This window comes from Rattus norvegicus, chromosome 15, assembly GCF_021556685.1.
Source record: "Rattus norvegicus strain SHRSP/BbbUtx chromosome 15, alternate assembly SHRSP_T2T, whole genome shotgun sequence".
NCBI lineage: Eukaryota > Metazoa > Chordata > Mammalia > Rodentia > Muridae > Rattus > Rattus norvegicus.
Window position 1 is genome coordinate 31,278,040 of NC_141548.1, and position 20,457 is coordinate 31,298,496.

Genomic DNA, 20,457 nt, shown 5'->3' on the forward strand with positions numbered 1-20,457 from the left:
CTCACAATTAATGCGCAGACGCAGACTACATCCCCAGACTGAAAACTACAGCCGGAAATAAATTAATGCGCCTGCGCATGGCCTATCTCCTCTCTGAAGACGTGTACTACATTCTTATTTCCGTCCTGCGTTTGTTGACGCCCACTGTTGCTCTGGCGACGAGATTTGTGACGGGAACAGGGGGAGAACTTTAACGGCGGACACAGAAGCATAACAGAGAGTTCCGGCTCTCTTTGAGTTCCTTGTCCTCAGTGGTGAAGCTTGGGAATCTGCTTAGAAACCAAGCTGGCGGTCCAGGGATTTAACCTGCCTGCCCCTAATCCTCTTAAAAGTTGTCTTCAGATGTCTGTGACCAATCATTAGAGCAGGACAAGGTCCTCCACAGTGAGAACTATGCTTATACGGGGCAAGCGCCAGTTTACACTGGCGGGAGAGGGTTGACCTCTACAGGATCCTGAACTGGAAGGCTGGATCTGGCCCCTACGAAGAACCTAACCCAGCAGGTATTCATTCATTCTACAAACGTTTATTGGGCACCACGGAGGGCCAGTAGCTTGTAGTTAAGTCGAGAAATTTTTAGGATAATCAATCACCGTCTAAAAAGAGAACTAGTCACTTGTGCATAGAGTGAAGGGTCAGGATCAGCAGCAATCCGCCCAAAACTATAATATCCAGAGATGTCAAGGTTGAAAGGCTCCGACGAGCATGTTTGGTTCAACCTTATCCTGTATGAATCATTTTATAGAAAAATGAAAGTTTGAGGTTTTAACAAGTACAATTAATTGCTTTTTAGCTAATCTCAATTGAAGAAAACTTTAGTTCTGCCCTCTGGTTTGCACTGCCCTTACAAGTTCACAAAATCCAGCCTTCTAAACCTAGTATTTTGTCTTTTGGTTGAAAAGCCTACCTGCGTATAATCCGGTACTTCATTTCCGCGTTTAAGTCACTTTCAACTGCCCTAACTAAAGAGAAGAGCAAAATTTTTAAAACAACTGAACTACTGTCACTTGTTATCTGTATTTAGCCCGCAACACTTAACACCACAATCCTATGAGGAATAAATAGCCCTGCCCAGGTTCCAGTGAATCATTCGTGTCCTTGGAAAGCATTAGTCTGTTAAAAGAGGTAAATCTGTATTCACAACGGAGACATTTGCACTCCTGAAGTGCTCTTGTGTTATTGTAGAGCAAGTGGGATGTGGAAGGATAGCCAGACTGGTTCCTAGTCCACATAATATGGCATGCATCTGAATTGAACCCTCCTCCCTGTCTCGTCACAAGTAGAACAGACTCCTCTGCTATTCAACTTAAGGCCAAGTGGGCTAACTGGCTGTTTCTACTCATCCAGTAATGAATTCTTCCAAAAGTTCCTATGCCATCACTCCAGTTCCTTCCAGTAGTGTCTTATAGCCTTGATCTATGTCAACTACCATCATTAACGTCTCCATAGGCGCTCCTCAAGAAGACAGAACCGATGTGAAACATCCCTTCTTGAGACAAGCACCCTCATTCTGAGACAAAGCCATTCTGAACTAGATTTTCTCAGCTACCTGAATTAACAATAAGGAAAAGTTTTGTGTTCAGCCTATGAGCTTATCTCACCTCTCAATAGGAAATCGTATCATTGTTGGTTTGAGTAGTGAGTCAGAGCATTAATATGTGTAAAAAGTTCATGTGCAGAAGAATAAGTAGATAAAAGTTCAAGTTCCAGGGTCAGAGAAAGAGGATTTTGAACTTTGATTCTACCTACTACTAATTATCTAACCTGAGACTGATCACTTAACTTTTAATTCTTGCTTTCCTTCTTTCTGTTCTTTTTTTAATTTGCTATTTATTATTTATGAGTACACTGTCGCTGTCTTCAGACACACCAGAAAAGGGCATCAGGCTGGATTTTTGTGAACTTGTAAGGGCATCAGATCAGATACAGATGGTTGTGAGCCACCATGTGGTTGCTGGGAATTGAACTCAGGTCCTCTGGAAGAGCAGTCAGTGCTCTTAACTGCTGAGCCATCCCTCCAGCCCCCTTTTCTGTTCTTTTTGCCAAGGTTTCTTTATCTAGCCTAGCTTGGATCTTACTACATATCCCAGAGTGGATTCAAACTTGCAATCCTCCTGCCTCTGCTTACCAAGTGCTGAAATTACACATGTATACACCACTATGGTCTCATTTTCCATTCCCATGGCCATGGAAATAACAATACCTGGATCACACCACTGTTTTGTTGGGATTAAATGAAATAATGTCAAATATTAAGCACTTAGCAAAGTCCAGAGCCCACAGTAAATGTCCAGAAGATGTTTGCACTTGCTAACAATTATTCGTTCTGACACAAACTACCTCTGTTTCCCAGGTAATTAAAAGTGGGCATACTGCAAAGCTCCAATAATTTGGGCATGCAAAAGATGGTACGAGGACTGCAAATCAGATAGCTGGCAAAAGACAAATTAGGTTTAAAGTTAAATCAGAAGTCAGAAGACCTTAGAGGCCTCATAACTAAGATACTCCACAACATAAGATAATGGGAGAGTAGAGGGGCAACAGGGTACCCATGATTTTCCTATCCTTTCTCCTAATAAATTATAGGGTTGGGGATTTAGCTCAGTGGTAGAGCGCTTGCCTAGCAAGCACAAGGCCCTGGGTTCAGTCCCCAGCTCTGGAAAAAAAAAAGAAATGTAAATAAGAAATTATATTATTTACTAAGACAAATACACATCCTCCAAAGTAGAAAAAGACTCTTGTAAAGGATATATATCTCTGTCTCTCTCTCTCTCTGTCTCTGTCTCTCTGTGTGTGTGTGTGTGTGTGTATGTGGTTTTCCTTTATATTTTCTCTTTGGCCTTGACTCACTCACTACTCTCTACTCTCACATGTAAACATCCAGTTTTTAAACTTTGGTCCCAGTTAGACCAAGACCCTTCTTTCCTTGTTCCCTAGTTCAGCAAATAAAGCTGCCTAGTTGTGTTTGGGACCATGAAGGGCAAATACTGCATCTCTCACTGGATTACTTTTAAAAAAAATAATGGAATCTAATATCAACACAAAGAAAAGTGCTCTCAAGTATGGTGTGTGTTTTCTGATCCAATTTCTAGTTAAGCGCAGATGTCTCCAGAGGGCCTGCATCCCTTTATTCAGTCGTTCCTGGAGTACAGCGACTCAGAATCATTTGTCTGGTTTCCTTCTCCAGCTCTTTGTGGGGTGGGGGTCCCATAAAAGCTTCAATCTTGTCTTCTCTGACAACAAAAAGTAATTTGTCATGTGTATTTAACCTTAGCACACGGTTACTAAGAATTGTTGAGCTGTCTACAACACAGATCTGAACGTCTCATGATCGAGCAGCTCTTACCCTGTTCAGTAGAATTTTCTTTAATGAAAATACCTTTTGCCAGTCAGTACGGGAACAACTAGACATGTGTGGCTACCTGAGCAGTGGAAACACAACTAAGAGGAGCCAAGGAAAGTTTGTTTGTTTTTTGTTAACTTAAAGCTAAGCCAGAGGCTGGATAAAGGACCAGTAATAAGAGTTGTTCAGGTCCTGGGAGAGGACTTGAGTTCAGTTCCCAGCACCCAGGTCAGGTAGCTCACAAACACCTGTGACGCCAGCTCTACTGAAATCTGACATGCTGTTTGGCCTGTATGGCCCTCCACTCTCCCATGTCCCTACCTCACCTACTGAATCCCCTCCCACACAAAATTGAATCTTAAAAAAAAAAAAAAAAAAAAAAGGAGCCGCATACAGCTATCACTGGATGGAGGACTTTGAAGCTGCTTCATTTAGTACCTCTAAGACTTACCTTGAGCACTAAAACCCATTTGACCCCAGCAACACCCATTTGAAGGAATGATGTAACCTTCCAGGTCTGGGATATCAGCTTCTGAGCTCCACCTACTCTGCAGTGTTTAATGATAACTTGCAGGCCCAGGAAAGAGGTTGGCAAATGAAACTCTATTCCTAGAAACTACATGAGTAGGTCACAGAAATGCTCAGTGCTTAGGAGCACTTGTTGCCCTCGTGGAAGATCTGGGTTTGGTTCCCGCACCAACATGGAGGCGAATAACCCCCTATACCTCCTGTTCCCAGAGATCTGATGCCTTCTTCTGACCTCTTAAAGAAACAAATATGCGGGTTGGGGATTTAGCTCAGTGGCATAGCGCTTGCCTAGCAAACGCAAGGCCCTGGGTTCGGTCCCCAGCTCCGAAAAATAGAAAAAAGAAAAAAAAAAAACAACAAAGAAACAAATATGCATTTGGTACACGTTTGAGCCAAACACTCGTACACATAAAATAATCTAAATCTTTTAAAGAGTATAATATCATGCATGTTTTTAAAAATATGGCTTTTAGACAGGATACATTCTTCCATATGTGTACATCATGTGCCTTGACTTCAAGAAGAGAATAATTTCTTCTCTCCAGAGGCCTGTCTAGAGTAGGTACCAAGAGTCCCTTTCATTGTGTATAATTCTAGCTGATCCACCCAGTCCTGTGCTATATCAGTTCTGGGAATACCTTAAGGATAACTTTGGTTATAGAAGACACTTTTCATATATTTGAATTTCTTCCTTCTAAGCAACCATGTTAAGCTTATTTGGCACATGTGAAGACAGACCACAAATGCTGTCTGCACTGTGTATTTCTAGTGTCTAGAGTCCTAAGTCCTAGACTTCCACCTCATCAGCCTTCCTTCAAAAGGACCCACATTTTATAGGTTATCCAGATTATGGGAATTTCTGTTGTCCTGTGATAACATCTGGGAATTTCTGTAATGTCCTTTAGATTGTAACCCCCAGAACACCAGCACTTAGTACTTTATTCTGTCAGCCACCATCATGCTTCTGCTGACTAACCTGTTCGGTCATGCATTTACCAAGTGCCCTGCTGTAGGCAGAGAGCAAGCAGAGTACTAAACAGACAAGACTCCCCCTGAAACTGTCTCTGGTGGAGCAGAGAATGAGTAAGAACTATGCAAGAGCCTTTCAAAGTGGTGTTCTGAAGAAAATAAACAAGGGTCATCTGGTGCCCTGATGATGGGGGTCTCTTTTAGAAGAAGGGAAGTTTGAGCTAAGTTCTGACTCATAGGAGTCTGTGGGGACCACCAGAAAAGATTATTTTCTTTCTCTCTATCATGGATTCTTTGTGCCAACATAATGTTTGGCTTTGGACATAAAATATACCATCGTTCAAATTACGTGTGCTAAATGCTTCTTTGAATTACCTTAGCCACACTCCAGAAGAAGCAACCAGACAAAATGACTTGCCCAAGATCAGGAAATGAATGACAAAGCCAAAAACGTGAACTTAACCCAGACTTCTGACCATGGGTTCTATTTGTTTAATTAACTAGTGGGTTTTCTGGAACACCAGCACCCTCAATGCTTCTTTTTTTTTTTTTTTAAATGCTGCTTCCTAGCCTCAAATCAAACGAGCAGAAATAGATTCTGAGGACGGAATCAGGAGACTGTGTTGCTAACAAGCCTTCCCAATGACTGTGTGTATAGTGAATTGTAGGACCACTGGGTCTGGCTAAAATCATGGCTGGAAATTTCTAAAAATCCCAGTTCTCTTAAACTTTAAACCCTTGTAATGATCCGCCGTTTAACACTGTGTTTCTGGAAAGAAGAAATCTCAGGTTCTCCTAGGTCTTTCAGGAAGATCTAAGAAAAATACTTTAGGACTGGAACATAGCTCAGCTGCTGAAGTTCCTAGCTAGCAAGCAGGAAGGAGGCCCTGGGTTCAATCCCCAATCCCGAATCAACATGCCGGGCCACGCACTCTGTAATCCCAGCACTCCAGAGGAAGGAACAGGAGAATTCGGAAGCACAAGGTCATCTTCAGATACACATCCAATGTGAGGCTACCTCAGGACACATAAGACGTGTGTGTGTGTGTGTGTGTGTGTGTGTGTGTGTGTGTGTAAAAACCCTCAAAAAAGAGAGAGGAAGACAGAACAAAGAAGTTCCTTTTGTAGATTCTTTCCCCTTAGGTATGGTTAATGTGATGGAGTGGATGATGGGAAGGGAGCCTCTGCTCCAGGAGTGCCACACCCCCTTTGCCAATTCAAGTGAATTCTGAAGCCAGCTACAAGACGCACCGGTCTCCCTGCAGAGCCAGTCTGCAATGTGCTCAAAACTTCTGGGTTAAGTCACTTCATGTCCTACATCCTGTATCCCATACCCACATACCTAAAGCATGCCCAGCCTTACATGTTGGTCCTTTAACTGGCCCTCCTCTGGGAGGTCCTCCAAATGGAAGCAGGAGACATCTCCCTTTTCCTTGGAATTTATCCTCAGAGCAGAGCAGTGCTTATGCTGACAGATCTTAGAGTTGTGAATTCAGGATGCCCCAAATATTACATGGAGCATGCGTAGTCTTAAACTTTGCTGCCTAAAATTCAAATTTAACCAGGCAACTTGCTTTTTCTATTTCTGGAACCTGGAAATCTCGGGTTACAATATTCAAGTCCCTGATGACTCCACGGACATCTAAACCACTTCCATAGAAGGACTACCAAAGGCAGATGAAGCGTCTGTGACCTGAGGTAGAGAGGGAAGCTCAGGAACGTGAGCAAGAGGCAAAGCAGTTCCTTCATTCTTTAATTGAAGAAGAGGTGGAGGTGGGGCTGGTGGCATTCCAGTGAGGGTCTTGGAGTTTTAAACTACCTCTCTCCCTCACTGTCAACCTTGCTGTCCCCCAAAGATATGTGATCCAGATTCGGAGCCTACTTTTGTGGGGCCGTAGTGTTCAGCCAGGACGCAGGCCAGAGAGAGCGAACGGAAGGAAGCACCTAACTGGTTCTAGCCCAGGAGCGGAGCCTGCCCGCCTACCACCGGCGCCCGCTTGGACCCTGCCTACGGCCCAGGCCCCGCCTCCGGGCCCGCCCCCTTTGTTATCCGATACTTCCTTGGGTCAGCTGGTTCTGGCGTCAAGCGGAGGGATGGGCTGGCTCAGCTCGACCCGGCAGGGCTTGTTTACTATGGCTGATGATCTGGAGCAGCAGTGAGTTACTCCTGTCCGTTTTTCTTTCTGTCTCTGTCTATCTGTCCGGGCCAGGATCCGGGGACTGTCTGTAGTTGCGGACAGCTTCAGACTTTTCCGCCTTTCCTTTCAGGTTGGCTTCCAGGGAGGGATGGGGTGCGCTGAGGTGCCCCGGGAATGCTGAGTGATGAGAAGGCTGCGGAGCCGGGGGTTATTGAGGGACGAGCTTGTATTCAGCCTGAGGACTCTGACTTTCCACTTAGTCTTCGCGATCGCCCCCTGGTAGCCCAGTTAGATTGGTAGCAAAGCACGAGGAATAGCTAGCTCTTCCCGACGCGGACGTGGGGGCAGCGGCCGGGTGCTTGTTGAGACTTGCCCCCAGACTAAAGTTGTGGGTGTGAAAGGCCCTGAAGGACAAGGCATGGGTAGGAGAGAGAAGTCTCCACTGTGGTGGAATTAGTGAGGAACTGGCTTGCAAGTTCCTTTAGCCATTCACGTTCTGCTTGCAATCCTAGTTGATAGTTTTCTAAATCATAAACACATGCTTACTGCTGTAGTTTCAGAAGTAGGTCTGTTAGATTGGGATGTGGGGTTACCGCTCACCCAAGGGCATCAAGTTTGAGATGCCACCTGTGTGATGACTGTCTAACAGGATGAGGAGAAAGTTGCTTGGAGAATGACTCAGCTCCAAGGGTTTCACGGGAACAGGGCCTTTCCTTGACCTAATATTTGTCCTTTTGGATCTGCAGAACGAAACAATTTTGTAACAATCGTAAACAATAGCATAAGGGGCTTAAAGGACTGCCCAAGAGAGTACTGCTTTCTAAGAGGAAATTTATGGTGCCTACAGTGACTTGGGGAAACAGCATTAGAGCCAGAAAAGACTCTGTCATTCAGCTCCATTTTACAAATAAAGCAACAGAGGCTGATGCACATAGAAATTCAGAGACTTGCTCAGTTACAGGGTTCTAGAACAGAACTGCTCCGCTTCGCCCCATGAGAATGAGAGGCACCAGCCAGACCAGACCAAGTTCATGGTTAAGTGGCTTTGTTAAGAGGCGGCTTGCCTCACTTTCTCACCTCAGTGCTTAGCTCCCTAATAGCACTGGCACACAGTGTGGCAGGCACCGTCGCCTGTTCTCTTTCTGGGTTGTTTTTGGAGAAGAAAGGTACATAGGTCCCTGTCCCCAGCCCCCACCCCTTCCAGGACTTCGTGGACTGCTGCCAGTGTCACAGTCTCATAGGAAAGCATTTCTCCTGAGCTCTGCTCTTGAGAGTTAGAGCTGCGTGGGGTTCAGGTGTTATGGTCTGAGCTGTTAGAGTCTACAGTGCAAACAGAAGCATGAATCCAGATATCCAACCCCTAGTCCTTGTCTGCCCCAGCTCTGAATTCAGACCTGATGGATTCCCCAGTCAGGCACTAAGAGCACCCCAAACTTCCAGAAGCATGCAAGATAGCAGATAGCATGGAAATTTGTCTTTTGAGACTGGCCAAGATCAGTGGTCCAGGTACTGGTGCTTCTGGAAATTCTAGTAGACTGTTAAAAGGGTCCTGGATGTCCCTAGACTCAGCTTGGCTGAGACTGACAGCTTTTATCTGACCAAAGTCATTGATGTCCGACTCCCACAGCAACACTAGGATTTTTTGTTCTGTTTTTTTAATGGAAAACTTTCACTGATAGTAGCTATTACAAAATAGTAATCATATATACATATATATATGTATATATATATATGTATGTATGTATGTATGTATGTATGTAATGATTCAGCCAAGGGAAAACAAGGTTGATTTGGAGTTTATCTGTACGCTTTAGATGTTAACTCACAAACTTTTTAGGAACTTACGAGGTGGATACAATTGCCTCCCCTTTAAGGGTGGAGAAACTGACAAGAAAACTAATGTGCCACAGTCATATTGCCGGTACAGGGCCATGCTGGGATTAGAATGCTAACTTCTGACTTTAGATGGCACTCCCTTCAGAAAACGAAATCAAACAAGATGTGGTTTCATATATGGCCTCCAAAGCTGAGGCTGGAAGGCCCACAGGGAAGGTATCCTTTTTCCAACTTGCTGTATGACTGCTCTGTGTATCAGATTGCCCAGCTGTGAAGGAGAGGCTGGCCTGGGTGATTTCCAAGAAAACTTCCCAATCTAAAATCTGCTCTTCACGTGAAACTCAGGGTACCCATTGTATATGCTATGAGTAGTTGGGATGTTTCCTCCACAGGATGCCATTGTCTTCTCCCACTCATACCTACAAGCCCTTGCTGCAGTTTCTGGCAGTCATCCTATTACCTTCATCTAGGCAGAGTTCACAAAAAGAGAGATAACATGCAAGACAGGAAACGTAGAACAAAAACTGTAATTCACTGAGCAACTACATTTGTGGCAGGCCCCTGTCAAGGTTCATTACATCTGTCTGTCCATCACTGATGTACTTCAGACCCAGAGGTTCTGTTTACTCAAGCTGGTGCTTGAAAACTCTTCTCTTCTGTGGCTTAGTCACTGGGTGTGAAGGAGAAAGCAGAATAAGTTATCAGTTTTACTCTAGGACATAGGCAAATCTTCTCCTCATTTTACAACCTGAAAAATGGGCCAGAGGCAACCTGTGTCTTGTGGTGGCATGAATTCATGCCCCAACTCTAAGCTCAGACCTGATGGATTCCACAATCAGGCACTAAGAGCACCCCAAACTTCCAGAAGCATGCAAGATAGCAGATGGCGGGAATTTGTCTGTAATATCCTAAAAGAACAGCTAGTTCTGGGGGTGGCAAAGACTAGTAGAAATATTAGTTAAGTCTCTCCCTCTCCCTCTGTAATCTCCTTGAACATAAATTAAGATAACCAGTAACAAAGAGGAGTTGTAAAGCCCCAGGAAGATACTAAATACAAAACAGTCAAGTTTTGTATACATGGTATCTGCTATCTGTTAGGGGCCATTGTTCTGAATAGCCATTTGCCTAGGAAAGAGTAACCGTGTATCGGATCTCTTAGGCCTTGCTCACACTGAAGACCTCCTGAGGTTGGGAAACACCTTGTGCCCTGATAACTTTAGGAGCTATCAGCAAGTCCAGGAACAGAGCCTCCTTTTCAGTGTTGCCAATAAGTGCCTTTGTGTCCTCTTGTAGGCCCCAGGGCTGGCTGAGTAGCTGGCTCCCCACTTGGCGCCCCACTTCCATGTCTCAGCTGAAGAATGTGGAAGCCAGGATCCTCCAGTGTAAGTAGAAGAGATAGTTTGTTCCTCCCCTAAAGAGATCCGGAAAGGATATAGGATCTTCTCCAACCTGGGTACACAGAGCCCAGTGATTCTGCATTAAGAGTATATGGGTTAGAGGAAAGAAAATCAGTGGCTTGAGAGGGGATACAGACAGACAACACAATATTTCATGACAGTGGTCCCTCAATGCCCTCGCCCTATGGTAGCTCCCTCCTTCCATATCCTATGGCTTCACCTTAAACCCTATATACTAATGTGCATTGATTCACACTCAGAGATTTCACCCCTCCCTACCTCTTTTCCCTATCTCTTCTTTACTTTTCCCTCTCTTCTAAACACATAGCTGAGTACCTTTTAATTTACCACCTTCCTACTTGAGTGCCAGTAATCCTGTGTTTTCTAATATTGCTACTCCTGCCTTCTGCTCAAGCGTAGCCTACCACAGTTATTTGCACTTCACACAGAGCAGTTCTCATGAGCAATGTTGAAGAAGGGTACCCCATAGCAGCAATAGCCATTGGTTCAAACAGACCCTTAGATCATGTCTTCCCCCATATTTCAACCCCCATCACGATCCTCTCAACACTGCTGCTCTGCCCAACTCGAGCTACTCTCTGAGCACTTGAAAGGAACCACAGCGTTCAAGCCTCCCTCTAGGTGCAGACTGACTGACAGGCAGCTCTTTCTATGACTGGCCACCACAGCGGAAAAGCACTGCCCTACCTCAGTGTCTAACCACTCAAACCACTCCCATTGCCAGCTCCAGCACAGAACTCTAGACCACAGTTCTCTCTGATCATCTCCAAACACATGCAAATTTAAGAACAATGAGTCCAAGAGTTGTATAATATCAGGGACCCAAAGGGAATTGGGCACACCGTCTTGAAGAATGATATCGTTCCTCTTACTGCCTATAGACCAAATGGTCTGTAAATTTTCCTTGGATTTGAATTCATCAGTACATGAAGTATAAAAGAAAAATTATTCTGATACTTATTAAGTCTTTTAGAATGACTGTATAAAACCTGTTGTCATTGGGAAGATATCATTCTCAGTTCCCCATACTACGAGAACAACGGGGAACTTACAGCTAAGGGACAAAGAGGTCAGTGGATGGAAATTACTAAAGACAACAAGGACGAGGAGATTTTTCTGAGTGGACTCGGAAAGATTCTTACTGGAGAAAAGTCAAGGACTTAACACAAAAAAGTAGAAGCTGGTTCACTGGCTCAGATCTAAAGATGAGGGAACAGGGCACACGATAATTCTTGTGAACCTGACCTAGGTTCTGTCTGAGGCCAGGCTGAGGAAGCTGAAGATGGATGGGGACTGTTTTAGTTCACTTTTTGTTCCTGAGATAAAGCATTGACCAAATCAAACTTGAGGAAGAAAAGTTTATTTGGCTTCTAGATTACAGTTCATCATGAAGTTTGGAAGTCAAGGCTACGGTAACTTGGAGGCAAGACCTGAAGCAGAGCAATGTGGCTTAACTGGCTGGCTTCATGGCTTCCTCAGCGTGTCTTCTTTTTACTTCTTTTTTTTTACCCTTTTCTTTTGAGATAGGGTCTTTCTATGTGACCCTGGTTGTCCTGGAACTCACTGTGGGGACTAGGAGGGCTTTCCTTGAGGAGGAGAGAAAACTGAAGAGAGTATTCCAGGCAAAATGTCTGTGCTCTCAGGAAGCATTCCTGTTGCTTTACCCAGGAATTCTTCCTTTCTCAGGTCTCCAGAACAAGTTCCTGGCCCGTTATGTATCCCTCCCAAACCAGAACAAGATCTGGACGGTGACTGTGAGCCCAGAGCAAAAGGACCGCACCCCTCTGGTGATGGTACATGGCTTTGGGGGTGGCGTGGGCCTCTGGATCCTCAACATGGATTCCCTGAGTGCCCGCCGCACACTCCATACCTTTGATCTGCTTGGTTTTGGGCGAAGCTCAAGGCCTACGTTCCCAAGGGACCCAGAAGGAGCTGAAGATGAGTTTGTGACCTCAATAGAGACATGGCGGGAGACAATGGGAATCCCTACCATGATCCTCCTGGGGCACAGTTTGGGAGGATTCCTGGCCACTTCCTACTCTATCAAGTACCCTGAAAGGTAACATGAAGCAACCCTTCTCCCTCATGAGCTAACTCTGCCTTACTAGGCACATTCCTAGTAGTACTCTCATTCCCCAGTAACTTGGGCACTATGGTACCGCCAAGCAAATACAGTGTGTCCTCTGTTTATTGTTTCTGCTAATGTAGAGTTAAACATCTAATCCTGGTGGATCCCTGGGGCTTTCCCTTACGACCGACTGACCCCAGTGAGATCCGTACACCTCCAACCTGGGTCAAGGCTGTGGCATCTGTCCTGGGACGCTCCAATCCACTGGCTGTTCTTCGAGTGGCTGGGCCTTGGGGTGAGTCATCTCCAGATGAAGGACTCTGTCTTTAAGCCAAGGCCATCCCACCACCACCCACCTTGGCACACCTACCTGGTCTCTGTCATCCTCAACTGTTCTTAAACAGTGGGCCGGTTCCTAGCATTGCTACTTAAAACCAGTAATCAGGACCACATCTCTGTATTGGAGGTTTCAGGTCATTGATTATGTATTCTCTTTATCTGCATCAGAATGGCTGCCTTATGTGTTGGCAAAACCCAGAGAAAGGAAGGGGCTCTGATGTGCCACTTCTGCTACATGAGTGAGTTTGTATGACAGCCTGTTAGAGACTCGGGTGCAGCAGCCACCACTGGATTCCTTCCCATGGCTTACCAGCACGCGCAGCAAGCAGAGCTCAGATCCTCACACCATGGGTCATAGCACACCATGGCAGACAGGTCCCTCTGAGCCGTGCCCTGCTCCCGAGACACACCCAATCTCCCTCTTCTGGATTTCTTGCACTAAGTAGCCGTCAGAAGATTATGAGAAAGACACAGGACACACTATAGTCTGTAGGGTCAGAAGCTCTGAGTGCCCACACTGCCCACGGGCCTCCCTTGGAGGAGCCTTTTACTCTGCAGGCATAAGAAGCAGAGCCATTTGATTGACAAGGTAGGTGGCCCCTGTTTTGCACTGATAGCTTATGTCTACATAGCCTCTTGTTACAGTAGCTGAAACAGAATGGCTCCTAAGAGAGTGGAAAATGAACACTGATGTAAAAGGTAACACAGGAGTTCTGGGCAAAAGGGAGCAAGCAAGAGACGTAGGTGCCAAAGGGAAGTGGGCAGACGGAGGCTGACCTCAGAGTCCAGGGGCCTCCACAGGCTCGACACCAACCTTCCTGGTCTGACTATTCTCCCAGGTCCACGCAAGGCATCAGCTGTGGTGTTTGGTGGCTGCCTGGCAGCCATGGAGGACTGTGCTAGAGGGAGGGCAGGGCCTGTGGCTATGTTCACAGTACCTCCCTAGAGACCCCTCACAGACAAAAGGCCTTCCGGGACAGGGAGTACCCAGTGGGCCCAGTCCTTGCAGTCTGCCCACATACCTGCAGCTTCTACATGCATTGTGGTGAAAGCCAGTGGTGCTGTTAAGGTCACCTTTCCAAGTGTTCTGTTACACCCTGAAAGTGAGAGAGTGCTTGGGAAATGGTCCGGTTTCATTGCTACCTCCTGTAAGGTTGCAGGGTGGAGTTGGAGTAGAAGAGGGGGCGAACATATCTGTGACTGAAAACAAAAATCCTCTCAACACAGACCCTTGTGAACCTGTAGGAAAAGCGTTGGGGCTTCCTGGAGTGAACATTACCAACTTCCTTGAGGATGGTAGAGCCTCACTAAAATCACCGGTGACAGAAAAATCAAACTCTGACACTTGAAGTCCTCTGTGGCTTCCCAATAGGCTCCTGCACTCTCTTTGCCACTGTCATGTTAGACAGATAAAGGAACTAAGTCCTTGGGGAGATAAATTGGGTTATAGCTGTTTAAACATAAGCAGGCAGGAGTCCCTCTGCTCTCCCCACAACCACCCATATTGAGCGAGCGCTCCATAGTGTTTGTTTTGTTTGTTGTTTGGTTGCTTGGGATTTTGTGGGGAGGAGGGTGTTATTCTTTTGTTCTCCAGTATGGGCTTAAAGTAGGGTCTCATGCATCCCCAGACCAACCTTGAGTTTGAAACAATCCTCCTGCCTCTGTCTCCTGAGTGCTGGAATCCCAGGCACATACCACACGCCCAGCGTCATGTTGCTTGTCCTTCTGTCTCCCAGGGCCTGGGCTGGTGCAGAGATTCCGTCCAGACTTCAAGCGCAAATTTGCAGACTTCTTTGAAGATGATACCATCTCGGAATACATCTACCACTGCAATGCACAGAATCCCAGGTAAAGTTTGAACTACATAACGCTGTACATAACCCTTCGTCCTCGGGGGAACACAGGCACCGCAGGCCCGATCATTCCCAGAGTTCCCTAAGGGTGGTCACCAAAACTATAGGAAATAATAGATTTAATTAAACATGCTGTCCTCTCTAGAGGAAGACCTCATGGCTTCCCTAGTGACCAGCAGCTGGCATGATATGAAATAGTCTGGGAAACATTTAAAAGACATTTTTCAACTGAAAAATTGATAAAAATTTTTTGGTGTTGGTTTTGGATTTTATTTTATAGACAAATGTGAGGCCTTCTTTGTTTGTTTGTTTTTAAGGCAAATGGAGAAAGTAAAGTCTTTGCCCATTCACCACCTTCAGTTTCTAGTTTCTCACTTTTCGTCTAATATATCATGTTATATTGATTCAGAGAGAGACTTCTCCCATGTGTCCCTTTCTATACATATGTGTGATATGTCTATAGAAAGACCATGCATTGATTTCAGTTATACACACTTTGAAATAGTGTAGAACTGACATAAAGTCCTTTACCTCTTTTAGAGGTATGGCAGTGTCCTAGAAGTTCTCATCTCTCGCTGCTCCCAAGCAAGCTCGGAAAGCTTGCTGACCTGCAGTTCTGTCAGCATTGACAGCCAGGAAAGTAATCCTCTCCCATGGCCAGACCCTGTGAGAGGCTGGTACGAGTGGGACATGTTGGGAGCTCCACCCTGTGGAGACCTCACCCTGACCCGGCAGGAGGCACAGACACTACCCACCTTTGTCCAAGCCTGTCCAAGTGACTGTGGGCCCAAGGCTGTGAGGAAGGTGAGGCTGGGCCTTTCCTGTGAGCATTGTTCTCACTGCCCCATGGGAGCCGCCATTGCACGTGAGTGTAGCTAACAGCAAGGTCCTGTTAAACCCCGGGCCACAGGAGCTCCAACACAAGAGAGCCCCCAGCGTCCTGTCGCTTGCTCCACTCAGCTTTCATGAGCTCACCGTCAGTCCTCTACCTACCTGAAGGCCCACCTGAGGCCTTCTGTGCAGTGGCCGCTCAGTGTAAGCCACAGAATATTTAATTGGCTACTTGCTTGTGTCCCAGCTGAAGGAAAGATGCCATCCGGTGGCCAGCTCTCCCTGTCCCCTCCAGTCAGTTCCAGGACCATTCAGTTTTATAACACTCAGCTCTTTTACTGTAGCTGACAAGTGTCCGTAATTCCCATCAGTCCTTTGGAAAATAGGAACTCTGGCCAAGAGGAAATGTCTGAGTGGTTGGTACCTTCTCCACTCCACCTAGACTTGGGAGCTCTGCCTGAATCTCCATTCTTTTCAGCTTGACCTAAGGAAGTGTACATAGTTCCCTCCAGTTTTTGTAAGAAAATCAAGGTGTATTGTGGTTATATGATCTGCTAAGAAGACTCAATTTGAATTCATGTCTGATAGACTACAGAGTCTGTGGTGCAGTGTCTCATAGAGATGTTCTCTGTGTCTGTTAGAATAGGCAGAGCCCATTCAGGGTACAGAAGAAACCAGGACTACAGCTACACCAAGCAGGCAGAGCCTAGGAGGGAACGTTGTCCTCAGTGTCCCCTACTGCCCACAAAAGCTGCAAACTAGTCAGAAACCTGGCTCCCGTCCCGACTTCGCACAAACCTGGGAGGGAGATTAAGCTCACATTGGTGGGGTCCCCCTAACAGAAACTGCTGAGCCCCAGTCTCAGAAGCCTGATACATCTTTCATTCCTCATCCCAGAGTGTCTTTAGCAAAGCCCTCTGGGGATAGCCCTCCCTCTTCAGGCCTCACCTCTAGTGAATTCTCCCTCCATTTCATTATCAGCCAAGCCCTTCCCCGTGTTCTGAACTCTAGCACCCCCTCATAATCCTTGGGAAATTCTGAGTTAAAAGCACAGTTCTTATGATTATTTAGTCATTGCCAGTGTAAGCAATAATGCAGGCTCGGGGGGGGGGGGGGGGCACCACATCTCTTCTGTGCCTGTCCCTTCCCCCAGCCCAGGGGGAACACAAGTCCTTGCTGCATTCTTGGACAGTGCTGCCCTATGTCCTGCTGGGGTTTCTCAAGCTGGCCTCAAGGCCTGTCACTCACCTCCCAGTCTCCTCACTGTTTAATGAGCCAGTGCTGGCTGCCAGGAGATAATAGACATGAAGACCCAGCCTAGCCTCTGAAGAGCAGCAAGCTGACATTTTGTTTTCCTGTCCATCCCCTCGATGTTTGGTTCTGTCAGTGGGGAAACGGCATTCAAAGCCATGATGGAGTCCTTCGGCTGGGCCCGGCGCCCCATGTTGGAGCGAATCCACTTGATTCGGAAAGATGTGCCCATCACCATGATCTATGGGGCCAATACCTGGATCGACACCAGCACAGGGAAAAAGGTGAAGCTGCAAAGGCCAGACTCCTATGTCCGAGACATGGTAGGTCTGCTCACTAAGGGGCGGGAGTCAAAGTGGACGGTGGGCAGGAAAGTCTTGGGTGACAAAGGGTGATCCACGTAAGGAGAAAATACACAGATGAGATAGAACAGGAGCTTTGACAGGGTCCCCTCTCTGCTAGATAGTTAGGAACTCCCTTTTCCTGTGCAGCAGCCAGGCACGTGCTTCTTCTATCCCAGACCTCCAGCCTCCCCTACCCCGAAGCAGAGCTGTGAGCAGCAGGGGTTGCAGTGAAGACTTCCTACACCCTGCTGTCTCCTGCACCTCCCGTTCCCACTGAGTCACTCGTGGTCCTGTTTCCTGCATAAAACAAGCAGCTCAAGCAGGAAGCACACAGGGGACGGCTCCCTAAATCAAAATGGGTTTTTGACATTAACTGGGTAGATAGATCCTTGTCTGAGAAGAGCTGAGGGTAACAGGCAAGCAGGAACTGGGGGAGAAGAAATGGTGGGACCACTGGGGAAAAAGAGACTTCCCAGCACTGGGGCTAAGGAACCAAGCCACTGACTGCTGTCATCTGTCCGCAGGAGATCGAGGGTGCATCGCACCATGTCTACGCTGACCAGCCACACATCTTCAATGCTGTGGTGGAGGAGATCTGTAACTCAGTTGACTGAGAGGGAGAGAAGGAAGCCGGAGTTGCTGTCATCTCTCTCCCTGTCTTAGTCAGAACTTCTGTCCTTTCCTCACCAACTAACATGTGCCAGCCAGGCAGAGTCTCGGGCTGTCCCCAAGACAGGACCACAGTGAAAAAGAGCACTTCCAACCCCATGCTGAGGGCAAGAGGCAGAATCCACCAGAGGCCTTGAACTCCCTACTCTGGGGAGAAACATAAAGGGCTGCCTAGTCCTGCCCGTTCTCTCCATACCAGGTGGTGATTATGAGGACTGCGAACCATGCCATCTCCCTGCATAGCCTTCCTTCCTCTAGACAGAGGAGGGCTCCCAGCACCTTTCCAGTGTGGGAATGTGTCAGAGAGTAAGTTCCATACAGGAACATCTTCCTTCTCCATCACTCCACGCTTCCATCCAACCCAGTTTCCACTTACCCAGGAGCTGCTCTACTCACCTGCACAACCGCTGCCTCCACCTTGGAGGCCAAATCCCAAGCTCTTACTGGCAGACGAGGCAAGAGATCAGGGCAGGATATAACACATGATGGGTTCCAACAGAACTGAGTATAGTGCAGGTCTGCTGGCTTCCAGCACAAGTCGAAAGCTTTGTGCACCAAGGTTCCATGCATACACCACTGCTATGGAGCCAATTTAAAGTTAACCTTGCTCTGTAGTCTAACCTGTTATGCAGGGACACTGTTATCTTGCCCTGTGTCTCAATCCTCTTTGCCTAAGTTGGGACACTTGGAGACTCTTCCTCTCGTTCCTCCCACTGTGAGGCTCTGAGCCTCTTCTGTGCCTTGGGCCCTTAAAGCCCCATGTGTAGTCATAGCAAAGGTGGCTCCTGTGGAGAAGGGGAAAGACCCTCCCACCCTAGAGTCATGTCTGGATTCACAAAGTCCACAAGTATCTGTAGCATTTTCTACCTGGCCCTAGAGCTGAGAGCCCCTCCCCAAGGCTCACTGAGGAGCTTTAAGCCAGCAGTTCTCTGTCTTTATCAGCCACAGAAATGCTTCTCACTGCCTGAACCTCTATGCCTATCATTGGTCACCATGGTCTCCAACTCACTCAGCTTCAAAAATTACCCATCAGCCCCCTCCAGTGAATCTCATTCCAGGTCCTGCTCTAAGCCTCTGGGTACTAGGCTGGGCCTGGTCCCGGAAGCCGGGCAGTTCCTGCCTCCTCCTTCACTTTTATAAAGCCAACCCTTTCACCAGAATAGTGTTAACTCCTGGTGCTTTGTACTACTGGTCCAGCTGCCTCGGGCTCCTTTTCTATATTAATAAAGAAGAGTAAAAATTGTCGGTGATGACGATGTTTAATATTATCCAACAAGAGTGCTGAGTGGTACTACCCCACAGCAGTCAGGCAGTGCCCATACAAGAGGATGGAGCCATGGAACCAACGAGGTACTGCCTGTGGGCCACTCCCTTTCCCGGGTAGTGTACCTCCAAGTCCAGGAAAGCACAAACTATCCTGTCAGCCTACCCATGGTGGAAGAGGGGTTAGTCCAGAGCATAGGTGAGCTAAACCTCAATCAAAAGAGAATTGGCTGCTCTGCTCTGCTCTGCTCTGCTCTGCTCTGCTCTGCTCTGCTCTGCTCGGTCTACACCTTCCCAACTCTGCTCACCCTCTCCTGGTCATTCTCCCAGCCTCAACCCAGAAGTTCCTTACACAGGGAAACGTGGCCCTCTGCACCTCTCCTACCTAGAAGTTCCTGTTACGTGTCTCTATTGACACTCAACTGCCCCTTTTTTAAAAATGTAACTCAGGGCTGAAGAGACAGCTCAGGGGCTAAGAGACCTTCTCCTCTTGCAGAGACCCAAGTCCCATTCCCAGCACCTGTATCAGGCAGCTACCTGGAATTCCATTTCCAAGTGGATCTGACCCTTTCCCCTCTGCAGTCACTTGCACTCCTATGCCTGCATGCATATATATGGGCACAAAATGGCGGGATGAAGAGATGGCTGGGCAATTAACAGCGTTTGCTATTCTTGCAGAGAATAGGCATCCAGTTCTCAGAAAGCTCGCAAATACTTGTAATGTCAGTTCCCGGGAATTGATCAGTGCCCTCTAGCCTCTGGGTGCACACATGCATATGATGCACATAAATTCACACAGCCACACACATACAGATACATAGATTTTTAAATCTTTTTTTTTTAAGTTGTCACTTTAATGTCTGTGTTTCTTCCCTAGACAGAAGCTATGTAAGGACAAAGGGAACATTTCTATAATAAATGTTTTGGTCAAGTCAAAAGAATTGAAATATATCAAATAACCAAAGCAATGCTCAAATCATCACCAACAGGACCTGCACTTCTGGCTAAGTCATCTCAGAATCCCAACTCTAACTACAAACAATGCATGCCATGCGATTAGATGAACTTACGGACAGACAGACACATGTGGAAGTCCATGAACAACTGTGGGGTTCTCGCCTTCCACCCTTTTGTGGGTTCCAGGGATCAAACTCAGGTCAGGTTTGCAGTGGTAAGTTCTACACACCGAGCCACCTCGCCCAGCAAAGTACGGATCCATGCTAAGAAAAACAAAAACCAACACTAGACCAGAAGGCCGGCAACATGACTTAGTGAGGAAAAGAAAAGGTGTTCATTCCCACTGTGAGTATAATTCCTGAAAACCACGTGGTGGGAGAAAACTGCCTCCCACAAGCTGCTCTGACCTCCACACGTGTGCCATGGCCTGTGCCACACACACACACACACACACACACACACCCCAACTGATGAGTATTCCTAATTTCCCCATGGGCTGGGACTAAGAAATGACTGCAAACATACTACCTAATTGCTACCATTCATGCCAGGCTCCAGGGACTTGAATACTGTATACACTCTGGATCGCAAAGGTCTAACAGTTTGTATGAAGATATTGCATAGATAAACATGAAGTGCTTAGAAGACAC

General features: G+C 46.8%; 1 protein-coding gene across 4 annotated transcripts; it reads left to right on the forward strand.

Annotated features, from left to right (window-relative positions):
• The first annotated feature begins 178 nt into the window (after positions 1-178).
• Abhd4 (abhydrolase domain containing 4, N-acyl phospholipase B) lies at positions 179-18,833 on the forward strand. 4 transcript variants are annotated; one of them, XM_087586304.1, is made up of 7 exons: positions 179-503; positions 10,108-10,196; positions 11,919-12,291; positions 12,441-12,595; positions 14,376-14,487; positions 16,711-16,897; positions 17,443-18,832. In XM_087586304.1, exons 2-7 carry the CDS (start codon positions 10,157-10,159, stop codon positions 17,530-17,532), a joined length of 957 nt encoding a protein of 318 aa, XP_087442430.1. In that variant the 5' UTR covers positions 179-503; positions 10,108-10,156; the 3' UTR covers positions 17,533-18,832.
• Positions 18,834-20,457: the final 1,624 nt, after the last annotated feature.